This window comes from Eubalaena glacialis, chromosome 11 (genome assembly GCF_028564815.1).
Source record: "Eubalaena glacialis isolate mEubGla1 chromosome 11, mEubGla1.1.hap2.+ XY, whole genome shotgun sequence".
NCBI lineage: Eukaryota > Metazoa > Chordata > Mammalia > Artiodactyla > Balaenidae > Eubalaena > Eubalaena glacialis.
This window is the reverse complement of record NC_083726.1, coordinates 67,049,968-67,070,653: the sequence shown is the minus strand read 5'-3', so window position 1 is coordinate 67,070,653 and position 20,686 is coordinate 67,049,968. Positions and strand designations below refer to the sequence as shown.

The window sequence follows — 20,686 nt, the reverse complement described above, 5'->3', positions numbered from 1 at the left end:
CTTCCCAGGAAGCCCAAGAAGGCCGGGGTGGCTGTGCTGGGGCCTGGGGTCCTCAGGTTGGGAGGGTCCGAGGGGGTGGAGGGGCTGTGAGCCAGGGGTCTGGCATTACCGCTCTTCAGTCAGGATGCCCACGGAGAGGGATGCCAGTGCAGTTACTGCCTCCACTTCTTCTGCATCAGCCCCTGGCACCCTGGGCACCCAGGAGTCTGGACAGGAGGCCAGGCGCTGCATGCAGCCCCAGTATTCACCTGGGCAAGAAGCCGAGTCAGAAAGGGCTGGGGGCACAAGGCCCTCCACCTGCCAACCACGCATCCTAGACTGATCCTGAGGCTGCACATCTCAGGCCCAGGAGTAGCAGACGCATCCTCAGTGTGGGGTCAGCTCTCACCTGCCTCTACCCTCAATGCAACACCCTCCCTGACTCGGCCCCCGAAGCCCTGACAGGGTGAGCAGTGCGGATTCAGCGTGGCAGTGAGGGGCCCTCGCAGAGGTCCAAGCCAGTCCCACACCCCTCTGGCTGAAAGGCCACCGCTTACCCATTCCCATGGGTGTGGGGTTCCTAAGTGCACCATTAGGGCCTCCCTTCCCCTAGATGGGGTCTGTGTCATGGTGACCTCACGGAGCCCTGAGCCCCGGCCTGCTGGAGCCCAGGGTCCCCCTCACACGTAGCCCCTGGCAACGCTCAGCCCAGCACAGGCATGGGAGGCCAGAAGGACACAGTGCCGGGAGAGGTGACCAACACCGCGGCCACTCTGTCTGGCTGTTGGCAAGCCACTTACCGCCCTGGGCTCCCACCGCCCCATCTAGACCATGGACACGACCGTCCTGCCTACTGTGGCGAGAAATGATGTCCACGGAACACGCCCGGCCCAGAGCCTGGCCCAGTGGGAGGGCTGCGTACCGAGCAGCCGCAGCAGCTTCACTGTCACGTGCAACACCCCTACTGAGCCCGGATGTGGGAAATCTGTTCTGTGCATTGCCGTATCCCTGGCACAGATCACGGGGCTTTACATAAAGAGCTCCACAGATGCCGAGCTGAAGCTGAAAATTTAAAGTGCTTTCCAAATGTGGGGTTAATCTAAGGCTCAGCCCCCAAAGCAGGCAGAGCTCCTAAGACCCTGCGGCCAGGTTTGAGGGGCAGGGTGGGAACAGCACTTCCACAAACAAGGCCTGAGTGTTGCTGTGGGCAGGGCCCTGGCCTAGGGCAGCAGCTGGGGATGGGAGGCCAGTCCTGCCTGGTACCCACTGGGTCCATCTGGAGGGCTCCGAGGGTATCCACTCATGGGGGGTGGGGGGCTGCCTCCCATTATCGTGGGGTACTTTATAGGAAGCCTACTCCAGAGCAGCAGCACCCCTGGCCTGGCTGGTGTTGGGAGACCTGGGGCCCTGGTCACTGGGGGCAGCAGAGCCCCAAGTTCCTCCCAAGTCTGGGGTCAGCGGTGTCCTCTCTCCACACTCACTGTGCACCCGGATCACAGCTTCCAGAGAGCGGATGGCATTGAGGTTGGGTTTCTGTTTCCAGCCTTCTTCTGAGAGGGGATCCACCTACAGAAGAAAAGAGTACATCAGTCACCCATCTCTCAGGGACCCCCAGGCCCAGCTCTCTCCCACCCCTGGGCCCCCGCTTTCCAAGCGCAAATAGGCATGTGCTCCCGGCTCTGCCTAGGGCAGGAGACGCTGGCCCTACGCCTGACCTGGGGAAGAGGCATCCACGCCGCTCCCCTCATTGCAGGCCTGGCCACCCCCACCCCACCCATCTGCACGCCCTCAGGGAGGCGCCCTGTCTACCTGCCCCCTGGGGCACTCCTGGGAGAGCCGGATCCCCTGCCCCACCGACGCACGGATCAGGGGCAGGCACCTCACCTTGTTGCCTAGAAGAGCAGCCACACAGGCCTCAGAGGCGTCACAGATGGCTGTGAGGTCATGGCCACCCTCCAAGGCCAGCACCACCGCACCTCCCGCCAAGCTCATCAACTGCTGCGTCATGTACCCAAAACCTAGACGGTTGCGTGAGGAGGGTTAGGAGGGGCAGCGGTGGAGGAGAGGTGGGCCCTCTCTACCTCTGGTACTTCCCTGCTTGATTCCTCCCTTAGAAAGAGTGACTCAGATGCATAAATCTCTACTTTGCCAAGTGCTTTCACATGGAACCCCCTGTAAATCCTATTAGTATGCCTCACTGAAGGCTCAGAGAGGTTAAGGGCAGCTAGTAAGTGGCAGGGCTGGAACCGGAACCCAGGGCATGGACTCCAGCCCATGTCTTCTTCACTAAGACACACCATATTCCTCTCCGTCCTCCAGGCCCCATGGCCCAGTGGGCTGAGTGGGCTCCCTCTGTTCTGAGAACGCTGCTCCTCCCCACTCCCCCCAGGAGAAGCTGCCAGCCCGCCTGGGAAGGACACAGTTGGGGTGGGAGGAGTCCTGTGACCGAGCTTCCAGTCTACGGGACTTAAGCCGCCTGGGTGTGACTTAGGCCTCCCACGGTGAACTGACCTGGTCTGTGCTGGGGCCCTGGGCTGTGCTGCAAACCCCAAGCCTCACGCTCACGGCCCTGGGCCAGCCACTGCCACCTCCCCCTAGCCTTGGGCAGCGCCGCCCCTCCCGGCCTAGCCTTCACTCCCTATACCTGCCCCCTGGGTTGGGCCCTCCTTACATTTGGCGGAAACATGGTAGCCACCCAGTGGGGGTGGGTGACCCTCGGCAGCATCAAACCCAGCTGACACCAGGACCAGGTCCGGAGAGAACTCCCGGGCGATGGGCATCACGACTATCCTGTGGGAGCAGAAGGGGGCTCAGCACGCCGTGCAGGGCTGCCAGGCGCAGAGGCCAAGGGCCCCGCCAGCCCTCTCCCACCAACTCTACTGGGGGCACCCTGCTCTTAGGACTCCTAGACACCCACTCTCCCAGCAGGATGAGCAGATGCCTCTGACTTCCTTGACCTTGGCTGGCCACCCACGTGCCTGGTAGAGCCTAAGGACTCAGCCACCCAGGGCACTTAACTGGCAAGAGGCAGGAAGGAGCCAAGGATGGGGCACCTGAGGGAATGAAAGAGGAGTGGGTGCGTTTGTGTGTGAGTGTGTTTGGCGGGGTGCAGTGGGCAGGGCCTCAGGAAGGGGCAGGTCACTAAGCCTCAGGGAAACACTGGAAACACTCAGCACTTAGCTGCCACCCACTTAGGACTGAGTTGGCCACACCTCACCACTCGCCACCTGAGAGCTGACCAGGGCGACAGACTCCCTCTGAGGTCCTGGGCCACCAGATCCATTCTCATCCTCTGCCCCTGCTGGCCCCTCACAGCTGCCTCCCTCCATCCCTCACCCAACTCTGGGGTCTATTTTGGTGTCCTTCAAGGCCCCGGGCTCTGGGCACACAGATGCCAGGACCCCCAGCCCAGGGCTCCTACAGAATTAGCTCTCATCGAGAACACTCCAGAAAAGTATATGGAGACCTCCTTCCAGGGTTCTCTTTTTCCAAATGGAGTATAGGAACCCTCACAGTGAAAGATATAAGAGCTCCTGAGCAAAGTCCCTCTTCTAGAATGGCCTTTTTTTTTAAAATTAATTAATTAGTTAATTTATTTATTTTTGGCTGCATTGGGCCTTCATTGCTGCCTGCAGGCTTTCTCTAGTTGCAGCGAATGGGGGCTACTCTTCCTTGCAGTGCACGGGCTTCTCATCGTGGTGGCTTCTCTTGTTGCGGAGCACGGGCTCTAGGCGTGCGGGCTTCAGTAGTTGTGGCTCACGGGCTCTAGAGTACAAGCTCAGTAGTTGTAGCCCATGGACTTAGTTGCTCCACGGCATGTGGGATCTTGCCGGACCAGGGATCGAACCTGTGTCCCCTGCATTGGCAGGCAGATTCTTAACCACCGCACCACCAGGGAAGCCCTAGAATGGCCCTTCTTAAGCAACTCCCCCTATATGGACATCACCTGCTTGCTCTCCCTCTTTCTCCACAATTTCAGTTTCTCAGTTCCTGTGCAGAGCTGCTCACTCCACCCTGCCCGTCTCCCCGCACTCAGGTCAACACTGGCTCTTGGTAACGTGTGACGTTATAAACTTTATAATATAAAGCACCCTTTGACCTTTCATTCTGTGTTTCCTGTCTTCCCACAGGGACTGGAGGCCCCCAGAGGCCAGTGTGACAGTGCCTTTCCCTTTGTTTGTCTCCGTCCATAGGCCCACTCTGGGGCTGGCTTATAATGTCTAGTAATTGGATGAGGACAGGCTGACAAGCCACCTGATCACCTCCAACCTGGTGCTGTTGGAAAAGGGGAGGAGAGGGTGGCCTCGCTGGGCCAGGCCTCCTCTAGGTCCCCAGAGCACTTACCTGAAGGCGGCCAGGTACTCAGGATCCCCCATTGGGGGGTCCAGACCTCCAGCCCAGGCGACATTGACATTGAAGCCCTCACCGCTGCCAGCTCCCACCTGGAAAACAGGAGGCAAGAGAGACATGAGGAGAGCAGAGTCCCAAGAGAGGAATCCCAGGCTGTCAGTGCTGCAAGACCAGCTCATCCAGCCTCTTCACTTCCAGATGGAGAAACTGAGGCTCAGAGAGGCTCAACAGTCTGCCCAGGATCACACAGCTAGTTGTGACAGAGGCAGAGTAAGGGCCACAAGGGAAAGTCAGTGGGGCTGGAAGGTGTGGTTACCTCATCCACAGCCCCACTGCCTGGGAAGAAGTTGCCATCGTCATGGCGATGAAGGGAGATGTAGAGCACGCTGGGGTCCTGGTAGAAGGTCTGCTGTGTGCCGTTGCCATGGTGAACGTCCTGTGCAGGGAGATGGGCAGTGGATTAGGGCAGGTCTGAAAGCAGAGACATGGAGACTGGAGCAGGTTGGAAAGGTTTCAAGGTCGGTGACCATTCTGAGGGTCAGGAGCCTAGACTGGGGGTGAGAACACGGGGGCTCCTAGAGCTAAACTGTTGCGTGACCCACGGGCACTCTCTGAGCCTCAGTCTCCCCTTGTATGTATAGATGTGTACATAACACGCTAGGTGGGGGTAGCAATAACACGAGGCCCTGAAGGGGAGGAAAGAGTACGTGTCAGGGGAGGATTAGTGCCAGGAGAGGGAAGAGTCCAGGGTCACACATGTCAGGAACTCTCGCTATTGCGTCTTGCCCAAGGTCATGGAGTGATGCAAGTGATGGAAACCATGCTCCGCTGCAGAGGGGCAGGACCATGAGGCCCAGCGCCACCCCTCCAGGGAGAGCCATGGTAACTCACAGGACCATGCGTGGGTGCAAGTGTGGAAAGTTCCTCCACTCTCCTCCATTCTGTATAGGAACGGCCCATAAGCAGATATCAATGCAAAGTAGTTAGTTAGATGTCAATGCAAAGTAGAGCACGAGGCCGTGCTCCAGAGCTAACAGGCCTCGGTTCAAATCACAGTTTCAGGACTGACGAGGTGTAGAGCTGTGTGCAAGTTACCTAACCTCTCTGTGCTCACTTTCCTCATCTGTAAACCAGGTCACAGTCAGGATTAAATACATGAGGTGTGAAACCATCAGTGTCTGGATGCGATGTGTGGTATGTTGATGTTATGTGTTATTACTGGTACCGTCACTACCTGCAGGAGAAAGGCAGAAATGATCAGATCTGCAGAAAGAAGCCAACAGAGGCCAAAAGACGGCATTCAAATGGCTCCTCCCCTGTGGGAGCTGAGGCCTTTCCATATACCATCTCCTCTGGGCCTCCCAACAGCCCCGTGATGGGGGCATTATCCTCACCGCATTTTCCCCGTTTTACACAGTGGGGGAACTGAGGCTCGGGGAGGCTAATGCGGAACTAGGCAGGACGTGAAGCCATGTCTCCTAACGCCAGGCTCAGGGCTCTTTCCACAGGGCTCTCGGACCTGAAGGGGCCAGGACCCGGGACCTACCCAGTCCACGATGAGGATCTTGCTGGCCTTGCCCTGTTGTTGCAGCTGCCGGCAGGCGATGGCCACTGAGTTGAAGAAGCAGAAGCCCCTGGAAGGAAAAGAGAGGTCGTGCCAGCCCATTCCCTCCCCGTGCCGCACCCCCTCCACCTGCCTCTGGCCCGACCCAGCCCCAGAAGGCTCAGAGGAAGGAGGGGGAACATCCCAACAGGAGGGCCTTGAGGGCCTGCCCCCTACCTCTGCCCACCCAGGCCTCCCCCAGGCCTTACATGGCTGTGGAATGGTCTGCATGGTGTCCTGGGGGCCGAACCACAGCAAAACCGTTCTGGAAACAGAAAGAATGCTTGTCAACCAAACAGCCAGACCTCTGACCCACACCTCCATGAACCTGCCCCCACCCACCCCATCCCCAGGCTCCTCCCCCGAGAAGGGACCACAGGGCAACAACAGCCAGCGTGCTGGGTATCAAGGGCCCTGTGCTGACCCCCAGGCCGTGAACACAGAACCTCCCACCCCGGTGGCTCCTAGCTGTTATCACTTTGTCATAACAACAGCTATTATTTGTTGGGCAAAATCTATGTGCCTGGCACTGTGCTAAGCGCTGGGTAAATGCTGGATTTCATCCTCACAACTTTCTGAGGTAAATGTTATCTAATCTTCATAAGATAAACATTGTTATTATATCTGGTTTACAGACAGTAGAAACCTGGAGCTTAGGGGGGTTTCACAACACGTGCAAAGTTGCCTGGTTGCAGATGGTGGAGCTAGGACTTGGACTATGAGCTCCTAAACAGCAGCGGGGGGCCGGGGGGGGGCTCGACACAAGCCCCCGGAAGGTGCCCAGCCCAGAGCAAATGAGCAAATGAGCGCCAACCCGGTCTGTAAAACCTCAGCATCACAAACAGGCGCTCTGCCAACGCATGGGGCTCCCGAGAGGCCCTGCAACTTGCCCACGGTCACACAGCGGGTCTGTGTTAACCGATCCTGGATGATCATGACCCTGTCTCTCTTAGAGACCACAGGGCCAGGGGCACAGTGGCTTGCTTCCCCACCAGGTAACAGGAGCCTAGGGTTCAGATCTCATCTTGGTCCCCAGAGCTCTCAATTTCCCTTTCGAAACCCTGTGGTGATATCCAAGAGGAATGTGATGCTGGGTGTCGGGTCTGGCCTTCCCCGCTACCCCATCCTCTGCCTCCTTCCTCCGTGGCTTGCCCACCCTCCACTCGAACCTCCTACCTTTAGCTCTCGGGAAGCCACTTTGAAGGCGAGGTCAGTGACGCTGCCGGCAGCCCAGCGGGCCGCATTGGAGGAGTGCAGCTCGTTCCAGATGGTGTCGGTATCCACCTGTGGGGGCCAGAGTCAGGGCCCGCATCATCCAAGGCCTCCCACGGCAGCCAGGGCCCGGGGGGCGGTGCCCACCCCACGGCCAGGACCCCAGGGGCAGGGAGCTGGGCAGACGGCGCTGCCGTCCCACTGCCCCGCCGCCCAGAAAAGCAAGGCCTCCCGTGTCCCCCAGTCCCGGCACGACTTCTCCTTCCCAGCTTCAGTCCATATCACCAGCCCGCAACTGGCCAGCACTCTGCTGGCAGCATCGCGCCTGCCCCCCGGTCAGAGGAGGGGGCATGGCGTTACCTGGGCGGGACTTGGGGTTTGGGCCTGGAGGGGGTTTTAAGCCCCAGCTGACTCTGCTCAGGCCCTCGGGACCGTCGGAGCTCGAGGGGCCGTCTGCACCACTGTCTTCCACTCGGGGCCCCTAGCCCAGGCTGGGAGGCCCCCCAAACCCAGTCCCTGGGCCTCAAGGCTAGGGAGGGGCCGGGGGGCGTGATGGGGAGATGGGGAGGGCGAGGCGGACCGAGAGAGGCGAGGAAGGCAGAGAGAGTCGCAAGAGGCTGGAGAAAGAGAGAGAGACAGAGACAGAGAGGGAGCGGAGGGAGGAGAAAACAGAAGCAACAACAGTTGGAAAAATCAGAAAGTGGCAAGAAATGGGAAGTTGTGAACAGGGCGCTGACCGGCTCCCACGCAGCCCCCCAGCGACAGCTCCCATTTCCCTCCGGGACCGGGCCTCCGTCCCCTGCCTCCACACGCCCGGTTTGGTTTGCGCAGGGACCTTTTGAGGGGAGGAGAGCACTGCCAGGAGGCAGAAGTCCCCAGGCAGGGTGAGAGGGAGCAGGGAAAGCTAGGGCGTGGGAGGGACAGGCCTGGGTCGCCAAGGACTCCAGAGGCATCCCCAGAGCCCTGGGCCGGGCAGCCCACTCCAGGGACGCAAAGCAGCCTGGAGGCCAGCGTGCTCACGAAGGGAGATGAGCCCCAGCCCCGGGCTCGGCCCTGCTCTTTGAGCCTCCTCAACATCCACCAACTGCCTTCGAAGTGTGAGGGATGGGACTCCACCCTCAGGAGGACACGCCCGCCACAGGGAGCTTCCAGCCAGCACAGGGGCACTACGGGAGAGCCCCTGGCCCACGGGGCCCGCAGAACCGCAAGAACAAGCAGGCAGGGGCTGGGCCTGGGAGAACGGAAGGGAGGAGGTCTGAGAGCCCGTGGCCACGCGCGCTCGAGACCTCGGCACACTTACCCCAACGCCACCGCAGGGCAGCATCACGAACATCCGCTGTGCCAGGAGCCCTGCGGGGAGAGGTCCAGGTGTGTGAGCTGAATCTGCTCAGCCTCCGGCCCGGCCGGGAGCGGGGAAGCTCTGAGAAGAGGGCCAGGCGGGGTGGGCAGGGAGGGGTGGAGGTGGGCAGCAGAGGGACGAGGGGCGGCATGGGGGTGTCCCGGACGCTGGAGCGACAGGCTGGGCGGAGCTAGGACTAGAGCACAGGGGATGCTCAGGCTGGGTGAGCCAGGGGAGGTCTGGGGGCCCCAGGCGCCATCGGTCCTCTACCTGCCAGCTTCCCATTGTCCAGTTTGAGGCGGCTGAGCGGGTTGGTGCCATAGAGGAGCACGTGCCGCTCCGAGTGCACTGACTGCAGCTCCTCCAGGGAGGCCTTCCGGCCCCGTAGAGACTGAGGAAGGACCCACAGAGCTCCTGAGCCCCTGCAGCCCCTTCCCTGCCATTCCCACCATCCCACCGCCCCTCATCTCACTCTGGCTCCAGGGCCTCCCAGCCCCTTCCCTTCCGTGACCCTCACCTTCTCCGATCCCACAGCCCCTACCCTGCCTCCTTACCTCACACTGGCTCCGGAGCCCCCGCTCCAGCAGCCGGGACCAGATGCTCTGGATACGGCCTGCGTGCTCCGGGTGCCTGCTGTTGTCTCCGCAGGAGCACTGGTGCTTCAGCATTACTGAGTCATAGACCAGCCCTGCGGAGAGCAGGGGTCAGGGCCAGGGCCCCGGGGAGTCCCCACCCCCAGCCCCTGCTGGAGCCAGGCCAGGCACGCCCTCCACACCCCCGCACAGCCCCACATGCCCCATCCTGCCCCTCGGAGCCCGTACACACACCCCCAGCTGCTTACCCAGGCAGCCTTGGGCACCTCACCCACACATCACGCAGCCCCAGCCAGCACAACTGCCCCCCAGCCACCGCCTTCCCGACTCACTGACCCCCCTCACGTGGCCCAGGGACCATGACCATGACCTCAAGAGCTCAGAGCCTAACAAAGGGAGGCCTGATGGCAGGGGCTCGCACTGGATGTCATGACCCAAATAGGCGCCCCCAAACTGGGAGCTGGGAAGTCCACAGTGGGCCATGTGACAGGACGGATGCAGTTTTGGGGAAGTGACTGTTTCAGCCTGACCAGCGGGACGCCCAGAGGAGGGCCCTGCACACTGCCAGTGGGAGGGTCACTTTCAGAACATTTCAGGACATCAGGATCTTCAGAATGCTCACAGCATTTGACCCGGGATGCCACTCCTTGAGAGTGACCCTCGGGAAACAATCCCAGGGATAAGGGGAGATTTACAGAAATTTACAAGGAAATTCAAATGAGGAAAAATGAGTAACCACCTAACTGCTCAACCAATAGGAAATCTTTAAACAAAAATACTGTGATGACATACTGTAAGGTCTCATTTTTAAAGTTTAGTTATATCACAAAGTGTTCATAATGTGCAAATATGAATAAAGCAGGGTACAAAATATAGCCACAAAATGTACTGTATGTGGGATGTATAGATGTGGCTAAAACAAAGACTGGCCTGAAATATGGCAGCATTTACAAGGGGTTGCCTCTGGGTGATGGGATACTGGCTGGTGATTTTCGTTCCATTCTTAGGCTTTTCTGTATTTTTCAAAATTTCTAAAATGCTCTTGAGTTATTTTCACAAGCAGAGCAACAATAATAAATATCATTTTTGAGGGCCCGGACTAGCTGTCAGGAGACTTGAATTCTTAGCTTGGCCTGACTGCCAGCTTGCTGTCCCCTTCGATTTCCTGAGCCTGGGTCTCCTCAATTGTAAAATGAGAACAACCAGTTGTTCCACGGGACACTGGGGGGATCTCATAAGACTAAGGAAGTGCTCTGTGGCCTCGAAATATGTCCTGAGTGAACCATGACACAGACATGGTCCTCTGCCCCGAAGCCCTGTGTGCCCCCAGCCACTTCCTCCTGCCCTCCAATCTGGGCCTTACCTGTGGTGAAGGGCAGGGTCCGGGCAGGGGTCTCTGAGCTGGGCAGGACACGGGCCTGGCTGGCGGGCTCTGGGGTTGGCAGTGAGGCAGGCGCGGCTGGGGACGACTGAGCCCTGGACAGAGGCCGGTGACCGCCCTGGGCCAGGGGAGGCAGCACGGAGTCCCCAGTGGCTCCCCGGGGGAGCCGCCCGGCCAGTCGCTGCTGCTCCCAGAGGTACACCTGAGGGACACAGGGGTCTCAGTCTCCAGGTTCTCAGGACCCTGCTCCATCCGCCTCTGCCCACGGCCTTGGACACCTCCAGGCAGGCCCCTTTTCTGCAGAAGCCTCTGGCCCTGCCTCCCAGCTGGGCTCTGGCCTTTGAGTCGCTGAGCTCCCTGCCCCCACCAACCCCCCGAAAGGTCTGCACCCCAGACTGACCACCCTATTCCACCAGAGCTCCCTGGGCCCTCGAGACTCCAAGGCGAGAACCTGGGTGAGGGGCCTCAGGCTGGCTCTGACCAGGATCTCCTTGTCTCCAAGGACTGCCAACCACCCAAGGACACAGGGACCTGCGTGAGCCTGCACATATGTGGCCTGCTACCACGTGTTACGGGCTGAGTTGTGTCCCCTCCCACCTCATATTTATGATGGAAATCCTAACCCCCAGTCCCTCAGAATGTGACCTGATTTGGAGATAGGGTTTTACAGAGGACTCTTGTCCTTACGAAAAGGGGAAATTGGGACACAGACATGGACAAGAAGGAAGACGATGTGCAGACCCAGGGAGAAGGTGGCCGTCTACAAGCCAAGGAGAGAGGCCTGGGACGTCTCCTTCCCTCACAGCCCTCAGAGGGAACAACCCTGCCAACACCTTGATTTCAGACCTCTAGCCTCCAGAACTGTGGGAAAATAAGCTCTGTTGTTTAAGCCATCCAGTTTGCAGCACTTGTTACAACAGCTCCAGCAAACCAATACCCCATGGCTTGACTTGCACAGTTGAAGGGCTGAGCCCGTCTCTGCCCCACCTCCTGCCCTAGCACCTTCCTGGAAACGGTACAAGCGGTCACAGGGGAGAAGTCCTAGGGCAGGAATGTGTGGGGCTCTGTGAAAGGCCAGTCTCGCTGCTGGACGAGGGACACGGCTTCACCCTGAGATGGGAAGGCTGCTGGAGGGTGCGGCACGTGTATGTGCGCACGTGTCTGTCTGTCTGTAACTTGCTGTGGATTTGGCAGAGGAACTGTGGGTCCCAGAGCTGTCCCCTGCGCTGATATCCTATCTCCCTCCCTTCCATCTTTACCAGGCCCCAGAGTCTCCTGACTACGCCTTCCGAGGGGCACCTGGGCACTACCATACCTGCTGGTGCTGCTGGAGAGGAATAGGGCCTCTGGCCTCATGCTGCCCATGGCTGGACTCCCTGTGTTCCAGGCCGTCATCCCCCAGCGGCCCCACTCCCCCGCCGTCTGTCTCGAGGTCCTCAGCCGAGGGTATCTGCCGCAGTCGGGGCTTCTCACTCGGCTTGGCTGGCCTCTGGGGAAGGGAGATGCGAGCTGAGAGACATGCTGGGGCGAGGAGTGTGCGGTGGGGAGTGGTGGGCTGGGCAAGGCAGTCCCTCATCCTGCTGGGACTCCAGTGGCCATGCAGCCCTGGGCCCCCAGGAGCCACACGTCCTCCCTCCGACCCTCGAGATCTCTGCCCCTCCTAAGTCTCCCTTCTTTCAGCCCCCAGGGTCCCAGTTTAGCAACCCCTCACCACCTCCCCTACCCAGTTCCACTCACCTTGATCAGCTGGACGTGAGGTTTGAGCCGCTCCAGGCGGGGCTGCAGGGGGCCCAGCAGTGGGGGGGCAGTGGCGCTTGGGGGCAGGGGCTCTGAGCGGGTCCGGCTCAGCGGCCGGTGGAGGCCTGACCCGGAGGGCCGCTCGGTGGTCAGTAAGGACTGGGCAAAGTGGAAGGGCAGGGGCCCAAGCCCGGGCACTAGAAAGAACGGGGTGGGGGGCATAAGGAGGGAACCACAGGGAGGAGCAGAAGAAAGCAAGGGCGGGGTGGGGTGGGGTGGGGCGAGGGGGCGAGCCAGGGACTCGGCAGGGAGGCGCACAGGAGGACGGGACCCCGCCCACGCTTGGCCCTCAGCAGGGTGCAGGGATCCAGCCCCTCTCCTGTAGAAGCTGGGACTCACCAGTCAGCAGGGGGGCGTGAGAGACCGAAGGGTCCAGGAGGAGAATGGGCTGCAGGCGAGAGGGCAGGGGGCCTCCAGCCTCGGGCTCCAGGCCATGGGGCAGGAAGAGGGGAGCATGGGGACTCGCCAGGACTGGCCCCCGAGGGCCCAGAGTCGCATGGGTCCTGCGGTCACCATCAGCCTGGAGGAGAGGCGGGGAGCATCACAGGGGAGAAGACCCCAGTAGGGAGACGGTGAAGGCCATCAGGTGGGGTGTAGGAGAAGGGAGAGAGAGATCTCAGGCGCTTGGGGTGGGGGAGGGCGCCTCAGCCACTCACCCTGGCAGGGGCGGGCAGCCCCAGCGTGATTGTGGGCAGCAAGGCGAACGGGGCCAGAGAGGTCTCCTGCAGCCGCAGCCGCTGGCCCAAGAGCGCCTGCCATGGGAGCAGGGCAGGGGTCACCGGTCCCAGACCTCCACCCCCGGGCACGCCTTCCCCAGAACCCCCAGGACGCTCCGGTGGGGGATGCCCAGGCCCTGCGGCCCCAGCCTGGTCGGGCCGCCTGCTGAGAGGAGCCTCAGAACTGCCCCCGAGAGCCCAGCCTGGCAAGGCCTTACCTCGGAGCCCAGGACCGGGTTGGGGCCGTGCTCGCTGTCATTGGGGGAGCTGCACCCTGACGCCGGCGTGCTGCTACTACTGGGAGAGGAGTCTGAGGGTTGGGGAGAGGGGGACGCTCAGTCAGGGGCCAGGAGGCGGGGCCAAGAGGCGAGGCCAGGAACAAACCCCTTTCCCAGTGGGCGGGCTCTGCTTCCTGCTTTCTTCCCAGCAGGGCGGGCAGAAGGGAGGCCGCTACCAGTCTCCAGTGCCTTTGGACACTTATTTGTTTAGCGTGCCCCTTCTTCTGGTCAGGCGGCAGCTTAGCCAACAGAGCAAGGGGGCGGGGGGTTGAGCCCCAACTCGCCCCCTGGCGAGTGTGTAGGACACCCCCCGACAGATACCCATGGCAGCCCTGAGGCGGGCATCCCTTGTCTGGGTGGGGCCTGACCCAGAGGGACCGGGCCTGCCACCCGCCCACCGCGCCGGGCCTCACCGCCGAGGGTTTCTGCTGGCCGCCGCCGGAGGCTGGGCGGGGCGCTCTCCTTCCGCAGCAGCGGGTTCTTCCTCCGCTCCAGGGACTTTTTGGGCTTGTAGCGCAGCTTCAGGTTGGGCTCAGAGACTGTGGGAACACCGGCGTTACGAGGCCCACACCCACCACCCCCCCCCCGGTCTCCGGCCTACGCCCTCCCTCCCAGTCCTGTCTGAGAGAGGCCAGAGAAGGCAGTGCCAGAGAGAAAGCCACCGGGTGCAGACTGTCCCCCGCCCAGCCAGGCCCCCCTCCCTGACCCTCATCCAAGGCCCTTCCCCCTTTCCCCTGGAGGGTCCCTGCCGGCCTGTCCCACGCACCTGTCTTACGCAGAGGGAAGTGTTCTGGGGGGTCGCTGGGCAGGCCGGGAACAGGAGGCAGGAAGCTGCTGAGCATGGACCGGGCAGCTCCTTCCGTCTCCAAGGGCTCAAGAGTTCTGTGGAGTGAGTGCCAAGGCTGCTTCAGAGGGGCAGGCATGCCCAAAGGTCTGGCAGCCATCTCATTCCACCCTTTGGGACCTGCTAAGGAAGGCAGCAGCCCGCAGGGTCAGGAAGTGCCTCGCCGGCAGGAATAGCGGCCATCTCCAGGTGGCAGCACTGGGCCACCCATCCTACCAGCAGCCCACTGGTGATGCCGCCCTTGGGCCTAGGCATAGGAGCCAGGGTCCCAGGGCTTGGGTAAGGGCCAGACTCCTGTTCTAGGAATCAGGATATTTTTGTGCTTAGAGGAAGATATAAAGAGAAAAGAAAGCTAGCGTCGTGTGTGTGTGAGAGTGTGTGCGACAGGCGGGGGAGGAGAGATGATTAAAGGACAAGAGGGCAGGTATCAGTTGGGAGAGGGGTTCGGGGGAGGCCTTATGATTAGAAGTGAGGGGTGAGGACCAGGTGATGGGCAGCTGGGAGGAAGAGGGGGGCGGGTGTATGTGTGCTCACAGGTTGCCATCCAGGGAGGAGGGGCGTGGCAGGGACACGAGGGGGCAGGTGGGAGAGGGAGTTACCTGTAGGGAACGCTGGGGCTATTGGGATGGACCGTCCTCTCTAAGGCTGCCTGCTGTTTCTTCAGAATCACCTCTGCTAGCTTCTGCTTAACCACACTGCTGGCTACGGCACCTGCAGGGGCAGAAATCATCAGTGGGTTGGGGGTGGGTGGACTGGTGGCGTCCCTGGAACATTCTCTGCCCGTTGCCCTGACCACGCCCCCAGGACGAGGCATCCCAGGGACCCCTCAGGCAAGAGCCAAGCCTGAGGCCCCACCCCTTCTGTGAAGCCTACGGGTCCCCCTTCACCCCCATCTGCATTCATCGGCAGTGCCCAGCAAGCAGAGGGGGACCCAGGCTGGCATTCCCCCCTCCCATGCCCACACAGGAGGCCGTGGACACCGGCTGGGGAGGCCTCCATGCTTACTTCGCTTGCTCTTGTCCTTATTGAGAAGCTGCCGCAGCTCTTGCTCCTGCTGCCCCACCTGCAACTCGGGCAACGGCGTGTCCATTGAGAGCTGTGGGGAGGGCCGGCCGCCCAGGGAGGGGCGAGGAGTTGGAGACGGAGGCAAGGGTCTGGGGAGGCTGAAGGGAGGGAGGGGTGCTGGGTCTGAGCTCGAGGCTGCTGCGTGCGTGGGGAGCTCTATCTTTACCCTCATGGTCTCCGCCGAGCGCTGGGTCTGCAGGCCAGCCAGGAAGAGGTGGTGGTGCAGGCGCTGGGGGTGCTGCAGGGCCAGCAGCGTGGGCTCCGGCGGGGGCTCCACCGGGGGCCGCTGGCCCACCCGCAGGTCCATGGGCTGGGGCTGAGGGCCTGGCGTGTCTGCGCAGGGCCTGGGGCAGCCTGAGCACACAGAGAGGGCAGGGTCGGCTGGAAAGCTCTGCAGGTGCACGGTTACCTAATCAGCCTCCTTCAGATTCGCTTGACGATGGTGAAACACCCTCCAGGGACCTTTTCCTCACTGCACCCTCACCACAGTCCTGCACGGTAGTTATTTTCAAGTCTGTTTCACCCATGAGAAAGGAAGTCATATAAACTACACAGTTAGTCTATCGCTCGTGCTGTTTGGATTGAGCTTTCTGACTCCAAGCATAAGAGTTTTCCACGAAATACGGTGCCTCTCCAGGCCAGGATTGGGGGCTGTAGGGATTTAGAGATGGGCTGAGGGCCCTTTAGTGATGCATTCTGGGCCCTGACCTCTCCTTCCCTTCTTCCCACCCTGGAAGGAGGACTGGGCCCAGCTGCCCTCTGATGAGCTGCGCTCAGACACAGCGATCGGACAGGCAGTCCCCCTTGTTCAGCCTCCAGCCCCAAAGGGCGTCCCAGGCTCTCTCCGCTGCCATCCTCCCTACTCTATCTCAGGCCATAGGATAAAGGAGAGGCGCCTCAAACCCACAGCCAGCCCTGGCCTGCACCCTGGGCCTGCACAGCCCACATGCCCGTGGAGCCTGCACCCAGGTACCCTCACACCAGCTCTGGGCCTGGCGTGGCGAGGACAGCAGCCTCAGCTGCCTCTTCTCGAGTGTCCCCTGCACCCACGCCAGGAGCACCCTGCCAGGGCTGTGGATGCAGGGGCTATTTATAACTAGCTGCCAGACCAGGTCCTGTGCCAGCACCGCCTGCTGGGCCAGGCTGGGCTCAGCAGCCAGAGACGTTCTGAGGTGCTCAGAGGTGGACAGTTATCCTGGAGAAGGGGAAGCAGGTGAGGCTGGGAGCAGGTGCCCTCAGACAGGGCACACAAGCGGGGAAACCCTTCCGGAGAGGCCTCCTTCAGCTCACCCAACGCCGGGCCTCCCGGATGGGGGCAGTCACAGGCCGTCCTCTGGGCCTGAGCTTAGGACAACTGGAAGGACTGAGGAGGGCTGTGGCAGAGACCAGCTGGGGGGTCAGGACACGCGGTGTCCGGGCCCAACTCAACCATTATCTTAACATCCATGGCACACGTGCACACTCGCTGCAAACCCTTTTACCTCATCACCCCCGTAGGCCCTGGGAGGTAGTTATTACTATTCCCACATGAGGAAACTGAGGCGCAGGTGAGGGGACCTGGCCAAGGCCACCCAGCTCGGGGCACAGCGAGCTCGGGTTCCGTCCTGCTGAGGCCAGCGCTCTGGCTCCATCTTCCCACTGACTTCCAGGAAGCCACCTCCCCCGCCCCACCCCCAGGGGGGTCTCTCAGTGGGCAAAGGCAGAGGGGCTTGCAGCAGGTGGTCACTAAGCAGTGTCTGTTCTCACATTCTCTGACCGTGAGATGGAGACAAGAGAGGAGCAGAGGAGGGAGACGCCCTCACGACTCTCTGGATGTCAAGAGACCGGAGCGGGTGTCTGGGCACCCGATATGGCCAAGAGCAGGCAATGCACTGCTTTTATGTTCCCACCTCTTGTTCATGTGTCCACCCAGGGACCCCAAATTCTCGTTCTGGTTCCGTCTGGGCCTCTGATGCCATTGCGCTCCCGCCCCAGGAAAGGTCTCAGTCTTCCCACGTCAGGTGTCCTGGCTTTCTGGGGTGACTCCCCTGGTGATGCAAGAGGGCCCTCAGGGCACCCAGGGCAGGCCACCCAGACTTCAGCCATACAGACTGGGAGCGGCCCCGTCCCTCTCTCCCAGCACTGCCTCGGCCTCCAGAGCAGAGGCTGCTGGGAACGTGGGAGGGGCTCTGCCTGCAACCCTGGCAACGCCTCTCAGGGTGACTCAGCATTTGGGGGTCTCCACAGTCTGATGCTAAGCCGGCTTCTCTCAGCTTTGCCTCCCACATCTGAACACGGACCCTCCGCCTCAGCCGTCAGCTCCCGTCCCGTCACAGCCCATGTACCTTCCGTCCGCTGAGCTTTAGCTCACAACGTCCCCCTGCTGGTGCTGTCCTCCTCCCTCGATTCTACTTTTCCAGATCCTACCCTGACTTCCAAGCCCAGCTGGAGTCTTCCCTCTTTCCTGGACCCAGCCCAGTGCCCTGCATCAAGCCCTCTTCTGGATTTCCATCACGCTGGCTGTTCTGTGCCCTGAAAGCACTGCCCAGGCAGGTACCAAATCTGAATTAAGCTCCAAGGGCAGGGACTTGGTTTTGCCTATCGCTCACTATCCCATCACCTAGAACAGTACCTAGCAAGCGACAGGCACCCAATAAATACTGTTTGATTCGATGAATAAATCTCTGTATCCTCGGTGCCCTGGAACAGAGGTGGGGTTCATTAATGTTTCTTTTTCTTTTTCCAATTTCTGTCTTTAAATTTTTAGAAAATTACACAACTAGGAGAACTAAATAACAGTAGGTGGTGAACTTACTGTTTCTTGGATGGATGGACAAACTCCTTAATCAGCTGCCCCCTGCTTTGGAACTGGTCACATATCGCATTCGACTATTATTTCTCTTTTTACTTGTATATCTTGTCTCCCCACCTGCCTGTAAGCTTTTGGTGGCTATGACTGAATCAAAGATAGCGGCCTTCCTTTCTCCCTGCCGTAGTTTGGGTGTCAGGTGTGCACCTTGCACCCAACAGGCCCTCGTCTGGTCCAGCCCCCGCCCCCGCCCCATGGGCACGTCCTAAACCCTCCTCGCCCAGCACGGCCTAACAGCAGCGGGGGCAAGGAACGGTGAGAGACCCACGGAGAGGGGTCCTCTCCCTCCCACCCGAGCAGCATGAGGCATCTTCCCACCCCGCAGGGCTGGTGTGAGGACTGCAGAGCCTACAAATGAGAACGAGCTGCCTCGCCCAGAGCCCCCGAGGCAGGGGTCTGAGCATAAATATTAGCTTCCTCCTTGCCTTCCTGTTTCACTGCACCAGCATGGACAAAAAGAGCATCCTGCCTTTCCTTTTCCTGTTGTGCTTCCCAGCTCTGGGGCCAGCCTGGATCCAGAGTTGCCGCTCTTATCCCCCCTCTTACCCCTTCCCCACAAAACCCCAACTTCACCCCCTCCCCCAGAACCCCAACCTCCCAACTCTCTGGCCAATCAGCCAGCCACCCTTCTGAACCACCCCTCAGCTCCTCGCCCCGCTTCTGTCCTTTCCAGCCACATCTTCCACTCCCCACCACACTCTCCCTCAGGCCCACTCTTACCTGTGCCAGGGGGACTGGGGCAGTGGGCACCCGGGCTCACCTGGGTCCCATCTGTAGAGAGAAGAGAGATGGAGTGAAGCGGCTGCCGGGAGGGGCAGGGGAGGAGGAGGAGGAGAGAGGGCCAAGCCAGGCAGGCTGCCTGCTGGTCCCGGAGGCCCCACTCCAGCCCGAGAGCACCTCCACCAGAAGCTAACAGAAAAGACAAGACCCCACCCCATTCCTTTCCTCGAACTCCCGTGCCGCCTGAGAGCGATCCCCAGCTCCATCTTCCTCATCTGATCTTTCAAGCGGCTCAGGTATCTTGCTCCGCTGGAGCTCAGTCCACAGCAAGAAACTCAGGAGGCCCTGGTGTACGCAACGGTGCCCTCAGCCCTCCCTGATGTGCTCAGATACAATCTTCCTTGGGCAGCCAAACCAGGCTCCCCTAGCCCGAAGGGGGAGAAGAGGGCTGGGGGGTGAGGTGGGAGAGCACGGCTGGTAAGACTGCACTAAGGATGCCAGGAGGGAGATGGGGAGCAAGGGAGAGCAGGCCTGGAAGGGGAGCTGGGGCCCCCTCTGAGGCTTCCACAGTGCGGGAGGGACCGGGTCATGGCCTGGAGGTCAAGTCAGATCTGGTGGGAGCTGTGAAGTGGCGGGTCTGGAATGCATAGCTCGAGGGCCCCACGGTAGGAACCCCTTTCCTCCTCCTGCCCCATCCTGGGTCCTGCAGCCTCTGTGCCCCCCGAGAAGAGAACCACTCAGCCTTTTTCGTGGATAACTTGAAAAAGAAGTCTTTCCTTCTGGAAATGGTCACCTCTCCCAGGCTCCTAGGCTCAGCCCAGGGCCCCCCATCCCGTTCAGAACCCATGGAACCCCATGGTAGGGCCGGTGCTGTCGGCAGCCGAGAGGCCCGGGGATCCCAGGGGCTGGCTGGGGTGGGGAAAGACAGAGCTGAGTCCTGAGGCCACCTTTTCCTCCTGCTGTCCCAGCTCAGGGCCAAGGGGATGGAGCCTGGAGCCTGGAGGCCTCCTGGAGGGGGATGTAGTAGAAGCCCTCCTCAGGCAGAAGGGGTATCTTCTGAAGGACCACTGGCAGGCGCTGCACTACTGCCTAAGGGGCAGCCCCAGTCCTCTTCCAGAAGCTGGAAAAGGAGAAGTCCCTGCAGGCAGGAGCCTCTGGGGGAGGCGGCAACTCTGGGCACAGAGAGACTCCCACCAACTGCCCTCAGACACTAGTGGCCTGCGCTTCGGATGACGACATTTGGTAGGGAAATGCCGCCCCACCTGTTCAAATGCTGCCCATTCTTTGAAGTCCAGCGCAAGGCCATCTCCTCATGAAGCTCACCCTGACCACCCCCCCCTTACCGCCCACAGCGCCCACTCTATGCCCACCACCTCGACACTCCATTAATCAGGGTCTCTGCGGTGTCACTGCTAAGCCATGCCCATCTGCTCCTAACGCCTTGCTGGGCACCTGGAATGCTCTGTTAGGAACTGGCGACTTGAACACAATGACGCTCCCCTGGCCCCCTGCCTAGCACATGGCATGCGTACTTCTCAGGGTTTGTGAGCCTCAAGGAACAGGAGTATGGGAGGCAGCCTCCCCTCCGCAGGATGTGGTAGCCCCCCACCCTGGACTCTCTTAGGACCTCCCCTTTCTTCTGCGGGACCTGGTCCTCCAAGAGAGGTTTCTGAACTGGGCTCCCGGGTGCAGTCCCAGAGACCGTGTCTGGCCTGGGGTCCTTGGCCTCCAGTCCCTACCTCCTGGGAATTCTCCCCTAGCTCCCTCGGTCCCTGCCTGAGGGCTGGCCAGCGGCACTCACGCGTGGGAGCACAGCCAGCTTCTCTGTGCCCAGCTCCCCTGGTAACCATGGATTCCGGACACCGTGCACCCTCTGGATAGGACAAAAGCTAATGGCCCTGAAATCTGTAGTGTTTGTTACGGGGCCCAAAAAGGATGTTCTGTGATGATGATCTATGATG

General features: G+C 60.7%; 1 protein-coding gene across 6 annotated transcripts in view; it reads right to left on the bottom strand.

The window, feature by feature from the left end:
• Positions 1-20,686, bottom strand: part of HDAC7 (histone deacetylase 7) — a 35,961-nt gene that overhangs the window by 1,263 nt on the left and 14,012 nt on the right. For 3 of the 6 annotated variants that reach the window (XM_061206436.1, XM_061206437.1, XM_061206438.1), the window contains exons 2-24: positions 18,726-18,776; positions 15,098-15,511; positions 14,692-14,803; positions 14,015-14,130; positions 13,662-13,787; positions 13,189-13,280; positions 12,911-13,006; positions 12,594-12,774; positions 12,195-12,391; positions 11,773-11,946; positions 10,440-10,659; positions 9,038-9,171; positions 8,754-8,874; positions 8,445-8,494; positions 7,109-7,216; positions 6,142-6,197; positions 5,876-5,963; positions 4,646-4,765; positions 4,324-4,421; positions 2,651-2,769; positions 1,864-1,997; positions 1,461-1,545; positions 110-248 (exon numbers count right to left, since the gene is read on the bottom strand). In XM_061206436.1, the coding sequence (XP_061062419.1) occupies positions 110-248; positions 1,461-1,545; positions 1,864-1,997; positions 2,651-2,769; positions 4,324-4,421; positions 4,646-4,765; positions 5,876-5,963; positions 6,142-6,197; positions 7,109-7,216; positions 8,445-8,494; positions 8,754-8,874; positions 9,038-9,171; positions 10,440-10,659; positions 11,773-11,946; positions 12,195-12,391; positions 12,594-12,774; positions 12,911-13,006; positions 13,189-13,280; positions 13,662-13,787; positions 14,015-14,130; positions 14,692-14,803; positions 15,098-15,511; positions 18,726-18,776 (3,031 nt within the window). The remainder of the gene's footprint in view (positions 1-109; positions 249-1,460; positions 1,546-1,863; positions 1,998-2,650; positions 2,770-4,323; positions 4,422-4,645; positions 4,766-5,875; positions 5,964-6,141; positions 6,198-7,108; positions 7,217-8,444; positions 8,495-8,753; positions 8,875-9,037; positions 9,172-10,439; positions 10,660-11,772; positions 11,947-12,194; positions 12,392-12,593; positions 12,775-12,910; positions 13,007-13,188; positions 13,281-13,661; positions 13,788-14,014; positions 14,131-14,691; positions 14,804-15,097; positions 15,512-18,725; positions 18,777-20,686) is intronic. The other 3 variants (XM_061206439.1, XM_061206440.1, XM_061206441.1) reach the window with 3 other exon arrangements.